Source organism: Habropoda laboriosa, unplaced genomic scaffold (assembly GCF_001263275.1).
Source record: "Habropoda laboriosa isolate 0110345459 unplaced genomic scaffold, ASM126327v1 scaffold32, whole genome shotgun sequence".
Classification (NCBI taxonomy): Eukaryota; Metazoa; Arthropoda; class Insecta; order Hymenoptera; family Apidae; genus Habropoda; species Habropoda laboriosa.
This window is the reverse complement of record NW_017100135.1, coordinates 153,609-171,018: the sequence shown is the minus strand read 5'-3', so window position 1 is coordinate 171,018 and position 17,410 is coordinate 153,609. Positions and strand designations below refer to the sequence as shown.

At 39.7% G+C, this 17,410-nt stretch overlaps 1 protein-coding gene across 1 annotated transcript; it reads left to right on the top strand.

The window, feature by feature from the left end:
* The first annotated feature begins 822 nt into the window (after window positions 1-822).
* LOC108578506 (putative ATP-dependent RNA helicase DHX33) lies at window positions 823-12,750 on the top strand. The gene is made up of 7 exons (XM_017941860.1): window positions 823-1,109; window positions 2,000-2,617; window positions 3,608-3,840; window positions 4,896-5,246; window positions 9,272-9,470; window positions 11,119-11,395; window positions 12,574-12,750. The coding sequence occupies exons 1-7, from the start codon at window positions 883-885 to the stop codon at window positions 12,748-12,750; spliced, it is 2,082 nt and encodes a 693-aa protein (XP_017797349.1). The 5' UTR covers window positions 823-882.
* Window positions 12,751-17,410: the final 4,660 nt, after the last annotated feature.

The following is a 17,410-nucleotide window of genomic DNA, read 5'->3' as shown; positions in this document are numbered from 1 at the left end:
CGACAGTTGACAAAGGACAAAAGATATGTATCATTTGTTTCAGCATTTATTATTATTACAAATTTTAATAATAATGCGAGTGTACCAAACATAACGGGACAATGTTTTTATAATAAAAACAAATCAAGAATTATTTTCTACCTCTTGTTTAAAGAAAAATGTACGTAAAATTTTCGAATTACTTACTGTTTAATATCTGTAATAAATTGTAGCCTATAAGTGTATCTTAATATAGATTTAATTGTGTATAGTTAAATCAAAACAAAACTCATGTGATTTATCTTGCATTGTTTCCTTTTGTACTTACTGACATTAATTTCGCATGTGCTACTACATTGTATATTTTTTTATAACAATTGAACGTTTAGTTATTGCAAGACTTGATAAAAAAAAAATTTTCATAAATGCTATAATAATCCATTTATGCTATAAAATGTACGATAAAAGATGTATTAAAGAAATTTTATACACAAAGGACTTTTAAGCACTTCTTTGATAGAGATAATTTTGTACGTGCAAAACAGTCTACATTTGATATTTTAACAATAACACGATATTTTACGAGTAATACAGTAAACAGGAAATTATCGTTCTTTGTGCAATTTTGACCTTGTTTGTTTTTTTTTTTTGAATTTCACGAACATCCGTTATTGAAATATTTTATTTTTGTTTGAAAAGGTCAGTTTAATAATTATACGAATACTTCGTATTTTAAAAAAGAAATGGTCAACATAATATGACATGAACGAGTGAAGCTACGCCATTGGCTACTACGTTCTGTCAAGATGCTTATTTGTACACATCTGTAGTGTGCAACACGTGCGTGCTCGTAGCAGAGTTACGTTTGGGAAGTTTGCTGTTTCTGCTCTAATATTCGGCGACATGGGGGTCCACGACAATGCAGATTCGAAGTACAATGTTATGGGAGCTTCGAGCTTTTCGAAATTAGCACCTAAACGTCCTACTACCGTCGTGTTTAACGATACTCCAAGCAAAATCCAGAAACACGAGGATGGTCAACAAAACGTTCCGATAGAAAACGTGGACAAAGGAAGTATTAGTTTACAACAACAAAGGAAATCTTTACCAGTCTACAGGCTTCGGAAGCGGTAAGTTCTGCATTATTTTCGTTTACTGCTAGCTGATTTTCACTTCTATCTTGTACTGCCAACAATATCTCCGAAGCGTATGCGAGGAGTATCGTGAAACAAAATGGAGAATCATCGACTGTGCGAAGTTAGTAATTCGCTTCCTTGCCGTATAGGTGGCAGTGTTGAATCGAATAAAGAGCGCGCGTACTACAAATGCTATAAAACATCGTTTTATAACTTTCTTATAGTATTACTGTATAGCAAAGTATTGCAACGTATACCATTGTTGCTGTTTGATCGAAATATTTTATCCTCTCTAATATGGAATATAATTGACATTAAATAATTTCTAGTCTTCGCGAATACGAGATATTTTCTACGAAATATTATAATAAACATAAAGTGTTCTAATTTCTACACTTTACAATTTTTACGTCAGTCTACATAATTTTTGTACCGTTCAATATATTTTTATATTTATAAGCATATAATACCTTACGCTGAAATTAGTTACGTTTCAATTATTGAATGATAATTACAATTGAAAAATATAATGAAAATTTTAAGCCTTGGACAGCGGATGCCGGGTCAAATATGACCCAATTACTAAAACCCACATTTTTTTATTCTACCAGGCGTTGTGTTGTTTAAAATTATACAAATGTATTATAATTGAAATAAGAAACGCATTTACAATACAAGCAGAGGAGAGAGTCGTGACTCTGTTTCGAATGAAACGAAAAGACGGTGACCCGGCCTCCGCCGTTCGAAGGTTGATAAGATATTTCTTAAAAATTTCTAAATTCAAGCCCGTGCTTTCCGCTCTTGCGAACATAATAAATTTCACAAACACATTCCAGACGATCGTTTCACTTACCTCTCGTACTCGGCGCGTATTCTCGTTTCAGGCTGCTCGAGGAGATTCGCAGGAACAGCACGCTGATCATCATCGGCGAAACGGGCAGCGGCAAGACCACGCAAATTCCCCAGTTGCTTCTCTCTTCCGGTGTAGCGGGCACTTCCGGTTGCATTGGTATCACACAACCTCGAAGGGTGGCCGCGGTAAGCGTGGCACGCAGAGTGGCGCAAGAACAGGGGGTCGAAACCGGCAAATTGGTCGGTTATTGCGTACGTTTCGAGGACGTGACCTCTTCACAAACGAGAATCAAATATCTGACCGATGGAATGATGGTTCGCGAAGCGATGACCGACGAGATTCTGTCGGATTATTCGGTGGTTATTCTCGACGAGGCTCACGAGAGATCGGTGCAAACGGACGTCCTGCTCGGTGTTGTTAGACGGGCGCAGAATTTACGAAAGCTGAAGAATCTTCCGCTGTTGAAGTTGCTGGTGATGTCGGCCACGATGGACGTCGATAAGTTCACCAAGTATTTCCAAGCACCGGCTGTCTACTTAGAGGGTCGCCAGCATCCGGTGAAGATTTATCACGCCGTCAAGACGCAGGAAGATTACGCGTTCTCCGCTCTTGTTACCGCTTTCCAGATTCATCGCGACAACCCTGCCAAGTAAGCGGCGCTTTTTCATCAAATCGGCTACCGGGCTTTTCTCCCTTCTCTTCTATCTTTCATCCTCTTTTCCCTGTCACTCGGTTCCTCTTTACTTTTAACCCTTTTCCATAATCGCCTCCGATATACAGCGCGAGTATTTCGAGGTAGCAGGCGTTCGATAGAAAAATTTCACCGATGATTTCGTAACAATCAAGTTTTGTTGAATTTGTCGAACTTTTCTTAGAATTAAGATGGGAGCGTGGTAAAAGAGGCCTGTGGAGGAAAATGTTAAGGAGGTCTGTGTGAACAACAGATATGAGGAGAGACGAAGAATTTCCAATCATTTTTAAATCGATCACACAAGTGACTACTTGAACGTTTTCAAGTTCTAAATTTTTTTCGTATTAACTTGAAGTTCGTGTAGTTCTTGTTAAGTTACTCTCGAGGAATCTAAGGGTTCGTGTTAGGCGCCAATCAAGGTGAACGTGACATTTCATGTTACACGACCTAATGCAATTCTTTATACTCATTATCACCTAATTTTTGTGTCACATCTAGTGGTTAGGAAAACCACGATAACGCTTCGTATCAACAAATTTATTAATATACAAATTTAGACCAATATTTCCATGGAACCTTTTTAGTTTCTTAGTATTTATTTCTTATTTATAGCGTTTCCTTGGGCTTTCGTTAAAATATCGTTCGCTTTCGGCACGAACTTCTGGGACGACCTAACACGTATATCTTCAAAACCCACTTGATTTGCATAATTTGTAACCCTAGCGTAACAGCTCGAAATTAAACACGTTCCTCGATAGGATAACAGAAAAATATCACCGGTGTAATTTGTTCGGCTTATTGTTAGTAGGCCAATTGCAAGACCTCCGTGTATTTGCATACCGTTACGTTTATTAGATTAGAGCGAGAGACGGTTCGAATACGAAGCCCGTGAAACTGGGTCAAAAGGAAACAGACGATTTCCTGAATTTTTCTCTCTTTCTCCTCCAGCGAGGATATTCTGGTCTTCTTAACCGGCCAGGAAGAAATAGAAGCTGCTGTAGTGAGCGCTAGGCAAGTAGCTAAACAACTGGACGGACAGGGCTATCCACCGTTGAAGGTTTTTCCATTGTATTCAGCTTTACCGACGCATCAGCAACTGGAGGCATTTAAACCATCCCCCCCTGGTATGCGGAAGCTCATTTTGTCGACGAACGTGGCGGAAACCTCCGTCACAATTGGCGGTGCGTATCAACGAACGAGAATCAATTATTTCCAGTTTCATTTGGAAACATTTCTTAAACCTATGTGTGGTTTGCTTTCGTTTTTCCAACTGCTTCATACTCACCGATAACCGTTCGCTGATTCATGATTTCGTTGAATCGGTGTAACTTTACAACGAAGATCACTCGTAAAACTTTGGAGTAGAAAGGGTAAACGACTCTTCAGGCTAGCTGGTAACAAAAATTGTTGCATATAAGGTCTTCGGGTCAAAAAAGACCCAGTCAGTGTCGTTCAGCAGTCCATCAGGCGGGCAAGGGCCCCCGCCGTTGCCCGCGGGCAGAGCTGAGGGCAAAGTCGTGGGCTAGCGATGTCATATTAAAATGATATGGGGGAAAGACGTATCTTTGAAATATCCTCCTGCTTAAGACGAGCGATGGTTACTATATACATACACGCATCGTTGCCCGCCGATTCGTTTAACGCCCGGGGAAGCCCGTAACTGCCCGTACGGGCAGTCACTGAACGGCACTGGTACACGCTATCAGCGTTCAAAAATCACAAAAATGCACAAGTACTCTTTCGGTCTTTGAAAAATACTGTTCGAACGATTAAACTCTCAGAAATGTTCTTTCGAATTTTTCGCTTCTAACGATGCCAATCCGAGGTAATTGCCGTGAAAAAGTTCGATCTATCAAAAAGTGCAATCTACCCTTTCCTCACCGATTCGAATCATTTCTTTCCTCGGGAAAAAGGGAGGATCGATGTCTTTGAAAATCACATCTCCACACACACACACACACACACACAGAGAAGAAGCAATAGGAAGAGAGGAGAGAGATAGAAAAAAAGAAAGTGAGACGGTCCCGTAACGGACTAATTCGGCAAATTGTTCATCAGTGGGACCAATTTCATTTTCCGCGAACGGTGTGCAATCTGCTAATATCACGGACCCGAACGTCGGTACACTCGTTCGTGACAGACTTGATTACTCGCCGCGCTTTCGTGATTACATTCGCGGGCGAGACCATCGGCGTTCCGGCTGCACACACAGTGATTTCCCGATGAAATTACACAGGAATTCGACATGTGATCGACACCGGGGTGGTCAAAGCGAGAACTCATCACCCGACCACCGGATTGGATGTACTCAGGGTGGAAAAAGTCTCAAAGGCACAGGCCTGGCAGAGGACAGGCAGAGCTGGCCGAGAAGCGGCCGGCAAATGTTACAGAATCTACACCAAGGAGGATTTCGAGAGGATGATGGAGATGCCGGTGCCTGAGATACAAAGGTGTTCCCTCGCGGGAGTAGCCCTCCAGCTGCTTGCTATCGGAGTTGATATCACCACCTTTGATTTTATGGACAAACCGCCGAAGGAGGCTGTCGACGTAGCGGTGACCTGCTTGGAGAAGCTCGGCGCTGTTAAAGGTGAGTGTCTTTTATCTTCGAATGTCAAAGATATTGCTCCCGCGTAGACCACGAGTTCTCTGCGTTCTGGGACATTTTCCTGCATGCGATCTAGGCGAAAGAACCAGTGCTTTCAGGTTTCGTACAATCTTTGCGGGATCTAAGATTTATTGCAAGGAATCCGAAAGGGTTGCTTATAAGGGAACTGTAAACTGAAAATTCATGTTTTTATGAAATTTTGCAGGTTTGTAGAGGACCTTGATAGAAGCTATTTTTTGCTTTTTCAGAGTAAAAACACCGCTTTGTCAATGTGCATTTTCCTATTTTTCTCTAAACAGAAAATTGCTGGAATGGAATCTGTTTGCACTTGTAAAAGAAATTATGTTCGTTACTGTTAGCAGAAATATTTTCAGCTGATAAAATTACCTATCTATAAACAATAAAACAGGGGATTTGTGGTCTTCAATTTACTTTGATCAGTTTATCAACGGACTCTAATTAAGATACCTGAAATTCAAAGAAATATTAAACAAATGTTACCAAAAAATGATTAACTGTATACAAGATATTTAAAATTGTTGATAACAATTAGAACGAGCATCTCTCGCGTGTTAAATCGAAAATGGTAAATATTTTCACTCTCCCCGACTGCCACGTCCCAGAAGTAACAGTTACATCTGTACTTTAGTTAGTTTGATAAACGAAGGTATCCGAGATTACGCGTAAAGCTCAACATCCTTGAAATGAAATGCAAAAGTACGAGGTTCTGTTCCGTGAATTTGCGAAGAGGAAACTAAAGTGGTCAATTAAGCTTCCGGAGTGGGATTGTAAGTTTCAGTTTCCCCGTTTGGTTTGCTAATTGAATTATCCAAACCATTGGGAAAATCTCGTTTCTTCGGGACAGTTTGTTGGCTTCTGCAAACGTGAATAACGCATGTCATCGACGGAGGATCGAAGTTGAAAAAGTCAAGTTGAAAACACGAAACGAATCCCGTTACTGAAAACTACAGATAGAACGGAGATTGATGGATTGGTTCGATGCGTTGGGAATTCAACTTAGATTCTCTGCTTGTTCGATCATTTTGCCCTGTCAATCGAACAATTCCAACTGGCGAGTCTCTCCCTTTTCAATTTCACATTACAGCGAACGTAACCTTATTCGTAATTATCTTCCGTGCGATGTTACTTGGATAAAGAAGAAAATAGAAATATTACAATTTAACGGTAATAACTTTATGGAAATTTTGTGGATTTTACCGGAGTTGTTTCGTGTAAAGTAATAATTAACAAGGAAATGTTCTTAAAAATGGTTGGATATTTAAGAAACAAAATAGTTAGAATTACTAATTAGTTCTGTTTAAAATAAGGTCACGGGTCATTGATTTTGGATTTCAGGCGTTCTGGAATCTCTAACACTCAGTTCCTTAGCTCCTCCTAATCTCATTTTCTTCGTACGATGTTTCGTCGTCGACTTGCGACACGGTGTAATTTACAACATATTCGTATTTACAAACCTACTTGGTTTCTCGAGCGAAATCAAACGAAAAATTTATAATACCTGCGGTGGACTGTATCTCGTCTTGCTTAACTTCTCGCGCAAAATTGTATTCGCAGTCGTGGAACGTGTGTCGTGAATTGCGTTATCGAATGTAAAATTTGCAATTTTTAAATTGGACTGTAAAATTAAAAATTCTACATTTAAAATATTTCACTGTTTTTCTTTTCAAAATATCGTTGTGACTGTAGTTTTTTTTTTTAGTTTACTTAGGAATTATTTTCAGAAATTTTAACGAAGGATATTTTTCGCGAGAATAATTTCACGAGATTGCGACAAGTTGAATAATTAATGCGATAAAATCGCCGCGGCTGTAAATGTAGAGAAGCACATAGAAAGCACACAAATTCGGTAACACCGCAAACTTTCGAAAAGGGGAGATTCTGATATTCAAATAAGCGACATTGGCACGCAGAGAAAATATATCCCCGTCCGTGAAAACAATACGCTTTCTCACTTTATTTCTTTTTAGAACAGCAGTATTTCATATCTCACGTGTTGGTTGCTATCGTAACTGCATCGCGTATGTCCGAAGCGAGAATCGCTGCAATTTTATTCCGCGACGTTTATACCGTCTGCTAGAATACAATTTCAGGATTGATAACGTCTATTCTTTTATCACTTTTGCTTTCAAACGGAGGGGAAACTGAATTCGAATAGACGCAAAAATTGTACAAAGTAGATAAACGAAATTGACGATTAACTGATTTTTGAAATTTCAAATCTTCGACATTTTTATGATTGTTCAATTGAAGTTTCGAATAGTGGCACAACGACATAGGCTGAAATTACTATTTAAATAAAATGTAAAGTATATCTGTGTTTTCTCAATTTACTAGAATATTTAATAGTTTATTTTAAACAACGTGAATAATTGATATCAATTCAAGATCAAGATTAACATTATTCGAAAGTCACCGTAATAAATAATGAAAAGCAACAATATATTACGGCAATATTAATTTGCAATTTTTCTATTTTATGCAATGTTAAGGATACTTAAGTTAGACCAGGTTCACGATACGGACGCGACTCTGCTATTTTTGAGACTAAGGTTTGAATGCGCGTTTAATGTTTTCGTTCGTTAATTATTCCTTATTGTCAGGAGGGCTCCAAACCTCTCGTAAAAGCGGAGAATTTGGAGTTTCTTCTGGCTTTTCCCATAAGCCCAGGTGACGCGTACTTCGCGCAAAACACCCCCTCCTTGAGGGTGAGTGGCCCGAACTTGAGTGGGAGCCTTGGCCTCCCATCCAAAACTCAACTCAAGAGACCCAAATGCAACATTTGGAAGGGGAAATGCGAGGGCTGAACGGGGCAAAGAGTCAGCGAGACCGGGAGAACAAATTCAAACGTGGAAGCAAAAAGTTCAGGCGATCAAACAGTCGCTACATCATCCATCAATTCTAGACGACGTGTCAGAATTGAACATACAATATTGCTAGTTTACCTACTTTTGTTATCACACGTTTTTTCCTAAATATTTTACAATATTTTATCAAATTTTTACTCCCCATAATTCCTCTGCCAGTGCTGTCGCGTCGCGTTTCAAAAAGAAACTCGCAGTCGCGACTGTTACCCGCCAAATTAATTTTAGATAACTAGCTCAAATTTTGTTTGCTCGATACGTTAGCAAACCTGCGTCACGATGCGATTGACGACTTGTTTCAAGACTCGAGTGATTGATCGCGACTCGAAAACTCCGGGTGTCTCCTCGAACGGTTCGAGACTGTGTGTTGTTCGCACGAGAGAATCTTTGCGAATGTGTGTTCCGATCCCCGAATTTTTCTGGAGTGCACCGTGATTCCCCCGCCAAGTGCAAGACGGCACGCTGATTGGTTTTTCACGTACGCACAAATTACCAATCAACGTGTTCCTTAAGTGTCACCCACCCTTGGAAGGAGTGGGGCGATACCTGCGGGTGCGCGGAATCTTCGCTGTCCTTCGGTGACGCGTCGGAAATTCCCGCCAGGACAACCCTCGGCCGAGAGTGCCGTTATACGCACGTGTGGATTGACCCTTCAGGAACCCTGGTTTATAACACGTCTTCGGTTATCGATGACGCGGAAAAGTCGAAATTCTAAAGGCGTTGTTCTGTAAGGAATTACTTATTTTTTCGCGAAGCTACGAAGCGTCTTTGTTCTGAAAAATAACCTTCTAGTGCGAGCGTGCCATAAACCCGGTCAACGAAGACCTCACGCGTTCCGTACCTGCGCGATGGAACAGTGCTATTTTCTGTCGTACAATATTTTGAAACAATTTCGATATCATAAGAAAAACGACAAGATCTGCTTGCGAAATAAATTCGATGTTGCAAAAGAAAAAAGAAAGAAAGAACTCGATCGTAGAGTATCGAGTATACATAAGTACAACAGCGACGGGGGATCACAATCGAATATCTTTATTTTCCTTTCGATTCCCATATGATCGAGACGCTGCCACGCGGTATTACCATATCGGATAAAACTTTCTCATTTGATTTTCACGCGAATAGGTTCTCCGCCACAGCTGACTACACTCGGCAGAACTATGTCCTTATTCCCGTTGGATCCACGATTCACCAAGGTGATACTTGCGTCGGTGGAGCATCAGTGTCTCGAGGAAGCTCTCACTGTTGTCGCTTTACTGTCAGGAGAGTCCGTTTTCACGGATCCACCAGCTAAAAGGCAGCAAGCTTACGCTGCTAGATCAAGGTATTAATTCTACCGATTTCTCTACCGGTACCTTTTTATTTCTCTTCCACTGAATACTGCATCGTAATGCTTCTCTTCTGCCGAGCTTCGGTTAATCTTCTTAGATTTCGTAAAAGTTTCACGATCAGAGAATCTTCTCGAGACGAAGGATTTTAGTTTTACGCGGGTGGTTAATCGATGAAAATTGCACGCGTGTAATTTTGTAATAATAAGATGTTAGCGAGTAGTATACGCCACGTTAGAGTGGAATGTGATTGGCTTATCTTTTAATCGAAATAATTGCCTTTGGCTTCAGCGCGTTCTTTTCTTTGGGGCAATTTAACCCCTTAACCTACAACAACGTGTCAGACTCGTGGCAGAAATTCTGGTCAAAATGTGACAAAACTAACGATATTAGTAAGAAAAGTTCATGGTAATCCTAACTTTCCTTGTAATATGTAAAATTGAGGATTACGAAATGTAATTAATCTTTAACAGATTAACTTTTGTTACCTGATACAGTACTGAAACGGTAAACTGGCTGACGCTTAGATGCGCAGTTAAAAAAAAAAATCATAGGTTAAAGGGTTATTTAAGTAATTTTTTCAGTTTTGCAACGGTGTAACATGGTAATTTATTTTTTATTTATTATGTATCTAGATTTGTTTTCTTTTATTTCATGTATTACACGTAATATTCAGATGAAATTGTTACTTTGTATAAACTAATGCGATGTTTGACACGAAACGTTGATTACTTAGAAAATGTCGTAAAGAAATAGAAAAATTCCGAGTGATTGAATTTCCTGTACACTGCTCACATGTTCCAATTCCTCAATAAGTATACACCAGAAGTAATATTTTTCAGGTATTACTAAATTTATGCATAATTTAGAAACTAGTTAACCTTATAGTTTCCTCATTTCCAAAACAGGTTTGTAAAATCCGATAATATTTAGCTGAAATTTACGTGTTACGGATAATCTTGCTATAATTTGCGAGGACGTCAATTTTTAAGCAAATATAATCGAGGAAAAATACGTACGTATATTAAAAAAACGAAAAAAACGAAGAAGTTTTATAGCGAAGGCATAACGACTCTATTAAAAAAGTGGAACGAATTTATGGAACGAGAAGGCGATTACGTTTTTTTGTCAAATTTAACTGCACAATGTTTGAAATGTTAATCCAAATTTTTCGAGTAAAGAATATACGAGGATGATAAGCAAGATATCGAATAAACGAGGATAGCAATAAAAAGAAATTCGACGCGATCTTATGGAATGACCTATAATAAATATTATTTCAAAAATATTTCACACCGAAAAAATAGAATATTTTTCACAATTACACTCACACTCGGTCACAACGATAATAAATATTATTTCAAAAACACTTCTCCCCCTTCACCCCCCCCCCAAAATAGCATATTTTTCGTCATCATACTTACACCATCCTCACACAACGATAACAGACATTATTATTATTCAATACAAAACATACCCCAGCGAGAAAGCCAGAAAAAAAACAGCATATTTTTCAACATATTCCCCGGGTGAATAGGCTCGACGAGCCTCGGTTAATCCTTCGAGGGGTTAAACGTCAAACAGATCCCGCGACGGTGTGTGATCGATACTCGCAGCTTGTTACGCTTGTTTCGCTCGTTCCAGATTCGCCTCACCCGAGGGAGACCACGTCACGTTGCTGAACGTTTTTCGCGCGTACACGAACATGAAGCAGAAGAAGGTCTGGTGTCACGAGAACTTTCTGCATCACAGGAATCTGGAGTACGCCGCGGAGGTGCGACAGCAGCTCGCCGCATTGGCGGAACGTGCGAATTTAGAGAAGGCTAGCTGCGGTGCGAATACCGAGCAACTCAGGAAAGCCCTACTCGAGGGTCTCTACGATAATCTCGCTGAATTGCAGAGGGATCAGGCTTACGTCACCGTCAGTACATTCTCATCCTGTGCTTTCTTTCTTCTTTTCTTCTCTTCTCTTTTCTCTCTCCGCTCGCGATCGCCGATTTCGCTCTAATTTCCGCCGAATCGAAAGTTCCTTTTTCGCTGGAAACTTTCGCCCAGTTCAATTTGCAAACAGGTCAGCGAGTTATGTCGCCAACGAGATCGGGCAAAAGGTGTCCTTTTTTTTCTAGCGTGTAAAAAAGGTGCTTGTGTATTTTGGATCTCGGGCGAGTTTTCGAAAGTGATGTGTTTTTTTTGTTTTTGTTGTTATTGGTGTACGGTTTTTTGGGATTTTAGAAATACGTGAAATTGTTGTTCAGCGTTCACTGTCGTGCTTTAATTTGGGGTGGGATTTGATATTTGAAGATTTCTTTGGTCTTGTGTACCTTTTCGTTGAATTGCGAAGCTTGTGTAAGAGAGAGAGTTCGAAAATCGAGATTTTTTGTTCTCGGAATGTCCTTGGGTCAAAAAGGACCCAAAGACCTAACGTGCCATAGGAACCTAGGCACTAAACTTTCAATCTAATATTAAAGAAACGTAAAGTTATTGAAATATGAAAATTTATGAAATTAGTTATTGAAATATTTGTAAAGTTGTTGAAACTGAAAAAAGGCGACGGGTCAAAAAAGACCCGAAGACCGCACCAGGCTTGATAACTTACGAATCACACATAAATTCATCCCCTCGATATTTCGTCGGACGAGAAAATATTGAAAAACTACGTCGCACAGTTTACATCTTTCTTTTTAAACAAAAACCAGTCAAATTAAACGCGATTGCACGAATAATTAGCCTGTGTCGCATTTGGATCATAGATCTGAGTCGCGCGAATTTGGTACGGTGAACGAACCCCGTTGGAAGAAGAGAAAACAAGCCCGAAAGAATAAATGTTCGGTCGTTACACATCGAAGCACATCCGTCCTTTAGTTGGTTTGACAAAAGGATGCGACACTGGTGGTGGCGGTGGTACGAAAAAGTTTGCACTACAAGATTAAGGGGGAAGTTTTTGCCTGTTAGGGAAGGGCGTTATTTTGTTGTCATGTCGGGAATTTGAAGCTTAAACAAGTTTCTCCCGGAGTGTATAGGGCGCAGTTTAAGTAAGTTTTCTCTGCCGGCGACTGGGTAACGAGAATTTAGGAGTAATTGGATTGTACGTCTGTGTAGGTGAGCTCGAAGCAGCCGGTCGCTATACATCCTTCGTCGACGTTACACAGCAGCAAGCCACCGTTAATATTGTTCACGGAGGTCGTAGCCACCGGAAGATGTTATCTTCGCGGTTTGTCTGTCATCGAGTCCTCGTGGTTGACTGAAAAAGGACCGAATATCGGGAAACACGACTGAAAAAAGGACGTCAGGTCGTTGGGTTTCGTTAGAGAGGTAGATAATAAAGGGAAGAAAAAAGAGTGAAGGTAAAAGAAGAATTTGAAGAATGTGTTTTCGATGCCTCTCTCTTTACCTGGGTCGTTGTAATCGAGAGGAATTCGCACGATTCGTTTTTATACCCTGTATAGTACTTTAATAAAAAGCATTATCCGTCTCGTTGAAGATAATACGCGTGGCCTTTCTTTCTCTTCCCTTACCTTGCAACTTCTCCTTTGTCTTAGTTCCCTTACTTTTTCCTCGAAACTTGATTACTTTCGGGGAATTTCGGTCCTTTTTAAAGACAATGTTTGCTCTTGGCGATTGGGAATCAGAAAGTTTCGTCGAATCTAGATTTGTTTCAATAGCGTATACTTTTGGAGTTTCAATACGTCGTATTTGTGCCAATCAAAGTTTAAATATTAAAGTTTTCATATTTCCAAATTGAAACTATTCAAATTTAAATATTCCGCATTTTCCCACTTACTTCAATCCTTTCGCAACCAACGGAACGCGTACGTCCCACTCGAGTACACAAAAATTGATCTGAATTTCGAATTCGTTACAAAAACGGCGATCGACGGGTAAATACGAAATTCTCAAAAAAAGAGAGAAAAAAAGAAATCATTTATATTTTTTCTCCCATCGAAGAGAAAATGGTCACGGCAATTCGTTACGAGCGGTGTGACATCGGTAACAGTATTACCCCCAATAAGCGACAAATTCATCAATTTTTATCTCACGTTCGGGGCTCGACACAAACACGTACGGCAACACGTACACATGTCTTACCTGTCCCGGAAGGGTTGAACCTAGCACCGGCACTTGGCCGCGTTCCGAAGTCGTTAGCGGCGAGCTAAAATCGATTAATCATACGCTGCAGCGTGGTAACCTACCTGCAGCCCGTCTCTATACACCTCCCATACGTACAGTAATACCCCCTTTGCTTTGCACGGTGAAACAAGGGACAACGTTGGGATTCGTAACGATCCAGGAAACACATAAACCCTCTGGCCCATTCCCGTCCGTTTCCCGAATCGATCAATTATCAAGACAAATAATTCCACTACGTCGATCCCTGTTCCACCATCCCAGGCATCAACTTTTTCAAGGACAGTCGCGCGTTTCCATCGCGGTCCAGGTGATTGTGAACGACCGTGGTTGAAACGGTTAATTAATACTGTGCGAACGGTTTGTTTGACGAGAACGAACAGGCTTGCAGAGAGTATAGTCATCTAGCACTGTTCGGCGCATGTTGCCACAACAGGTGGCCATCTCGACGGAATGTCATCGTGATTCCGTGTAAATATGTCCGACTGTTACTATTTTACAATCTCTTCTGCCCGATTCATCTCTTGCTGTTTATGATTCTTTCTCGTGGTTCTAGGTGTTACGGGTTAAGCCTACAGTTTTTGCCTTGCAAGGGAACATCTTGAATTGGTAATCACCGATTTTAGCGACTTTTGATTGATGAGTGATTTTAATGGAATTTCGTTGCGTAGTAGTTATCTGAAAAATATTCGATACATGTTCTTTTATATTGGCGATTCTCTACATCGAAGGGTGAAACTACGTCCTCGAAGATGAGGGAAATTGGAGATAGAGAAACGGTGTAAATTACAAATTTTGTATTTCTCAAGGAGAATAAATGTGGATTTTTTTTGATAAAAAGAGACGAGTGTCGAATATATTTTTTAGAACTAATACATAACGAAATTTCATTAAAATCGATGATTGTCACTTAGCAAATAATCGATAATAATAATATTCGAAGAATATTACGATTTCCATTAATTCTGAAAAACGATTCATGTTCACTTAAGTCACGCGTTATTTATTTCGTCGAATCGTTTCGCGTCTCATAATCATGGAAAGCACACGGGGCACACTTCATCGGATTAGCAGTCGATTTCAGGACGAATTGAAATTGCACGTAGCTTGAACAGCGGAATGAAATTATTTAGTGGCTGTTACAGGTGTTACCAGCATAGGTGCTCACTTATTGGCATTAACACGTTATGCCGTACACAATGCTATTCTATAGACTTGTATTAATTACTACTACACCGGAGGGAATATTGAATTTTCAATGTGTAAGCCGATAAGTCGACCAATACCCAAGAAACGGTGTATTGTGCGCAATTGTGTCGATTTCGTTCAAGTGGAACCCTACGTACAAATTTTTTACCACTAAAATTCTCCTAATAACAAAATTTTTGCAAATTTTCAGAGATTTTAAGACCTCGATATCGCACCATATTCGAAATTTTAATTTAGTAAATACTGAGAGTGGTAACAAACGACTTTAAATTAAGAATAAAGTTATGGTAGCATAAGTGTTTTGTATATAAAATGTAAAAACTGTTGTAAGAAGAGTATATCAATTGTGTTAGTTTAATTAATTATATTTGAAATACTGATGTACCATATGTAAATTTTTAAGTTGTAAAAGAAGTCTATAATTGTTCAATAAAATCAAATATATACTTTGAGTGATTTATTGTTTTACCTAGTTTGTGTCTAATCTTCATTTATTCTATAAAAATAATATAAATCCATCTTCCCTGCTGATTCACCTTGCGTTTGAATAACATTACTTAATTAAAACAATGTGAACTGAGGAAGAACACGCGAGTCATCCAGGTTCTTCTCAATTTATTAAAATTTCTTCCTCAATTTCACTTTACAAGAAACATTACTCAACCTAGACAGCTCGACTTTGATAAAACTTCACATACAGCTGGAGAATCTGAAAATATTCGACAAGAATGCTTTTTTATTGGGGTAAAATTGAGAATAAAATTTCCCCTTTAATTCGAGGAACCATCAAAGAGAGACTTAACAAAAAAAAAACGTTAATTATTAAAAATGACTCGGCTATTTATGAAAAATAATACACTTACAAAGTTTGTCAAACTACCTAAACCATCGCCCAAATAATGCCAAGTTCTGAGAATCACGAAAGATAGGAGAACAAACTATCACATACGGTCGAATAAATCTACGTAATCCACAAATATCTAAAAATTGCCTTCGAATTTCATTAAAAAAAGAAAACTACGAACTTTCGTTCCAACCCAATACTACCCAATTTTCTTCCCACCGAAACTTCCTCGGTACAAACTTCGAAACGAAGCTCTCTCTATCAGGAAGTTTCCTCAATGATCGGAAATTAGCGTGAAACGAGCAAAAGTTAATCGTACACGTACAATGCGTGAAACAGCTCCTCTCTCCACGCGGCAGCAACCGAGTACTTCTCCCGGGCAAAATGGAACAATGGTGAGACTCGAACGGTGCATCCGCGGAAAATACAAGATCTCTCGCGACAATTACGCGGATTAAGCCGTCGTCGACTAATTCACGTTGGTCGTGCGTACCCGCTATCGAGTTATCGTTCGTCTTCGCTTCTCCTCTTCACGTGCTCGTCGCCGCCGCCGCCTTCGAGATAGCTGTTTCTCGGGCTTCTCGTCGTCGTCGTCGTCGTCGTCGTGGAAAATCGCATTCCTCGGTGTCGCGTGGTATTAACTGTATCAGCAAGCTCTATCGTATAAGCCTCCCCTCTCCCACGATTTTGCTCGGCGTATTACGCTTCGTCGTGTGCTCGTCACCCCATTTACCGAGAAACATCCCCTTTGTTCCGAGACACGTTCTACGTAGAAGAGGCAGCTCCACCTTGACGAGCTTCATGCCTGTTCTAGATCTACGGAATCCTCAATAACCATATTATTTTCCGCCATTCTTTATCGGAGAGAGGGAGAGACAGAGGGAGAGAGAGGGAGAGATTCTCATATCCGTTGCTCTCGCTTTTGATCTTTTCACCCACACTCCCTTTTCCGGGACAGCACGATCGCCTGGTATTAAATTCCGCAGCTCCTACCGGTTAATAGAGGCACGTGAGTCGAACGAGGAACGCCCTTTTTAATTTATGTCGCGACGATGCGGATGGGTTTAATGATGAGCTGATGCGCGACGACGGTAGTTCGATCCATTGAGCTGATTGAAGGAAAAATTGTCTTCATTATCGATTTCTCCTTCGCACGTTTCACCTGTGTGCTTTTTATTCTGTTTTTTTTTTTCCTTTTGTTCATTGCGTGTTGCGATTTTTTTTTTGAAATTTTGTTTGCAGGAGTTTTATGCGGATGCGAGACACGAGTGTTGTATAGAGTGGAGTAGCGAAAGTTGAAATGTGGATGTCTTGAGGACGTTTGTTTCTTCTGCAAAAGTTATTTGGTGTAAATGGTGCTGGCATATGGTCGTAACGATCTTTTTGGACGATTTATGTACTCGGTCTCGAGCACCTTGCGTGCAAGCTTCGTATTTTGTAAGCTGTTCTATTTGCACAAAATATCGTTTTGTGCTAAATTATTTTTACGAGAAAAAATTTCCTCTTACTTAGGTGGTTTCTTAGGTTAGGTTTCCTGTATAAATTGCTTCAGATAGTATAAAGTACGAAAGAAAGGACAATGAATTTGCTTTCAATGAAAAATGTGTGAAATTTGGACAGCGATAAATTCAGTTTTTTTTTTTTTTTGTATTGTCAGAAATGATTTACGAATCATTTCATAAACGGTTTATTTTCATTATAATAAGCGTAAAAATGAGCTTTGAAATTAATCTTCCACGTGCAAAAATTTCCTATATA

Coding starts and splice junctions, on each gene's coding strand:
- LOC108578506 (XM_017941860.1), top strand. CDS start 883: ATGGGGGTCCACGACAATGCAGATTCGAAGTACAATGTTATGGGAGCT. Junction 2,618..3,607: donor CATCGCGACAACCCTGCCAA/GTAAGCGGCGCT, acceptor TTTCTCCTCCAG/CGAGGATATTCTGGTCTTCT. Junction 9,471..11,118: donor GCTTACGCTGCTAGATCAAG/GTATTAATTCTA, acceptor CGCTCGTTCCAG/ATTCGCCTCACCCGAGGGAG.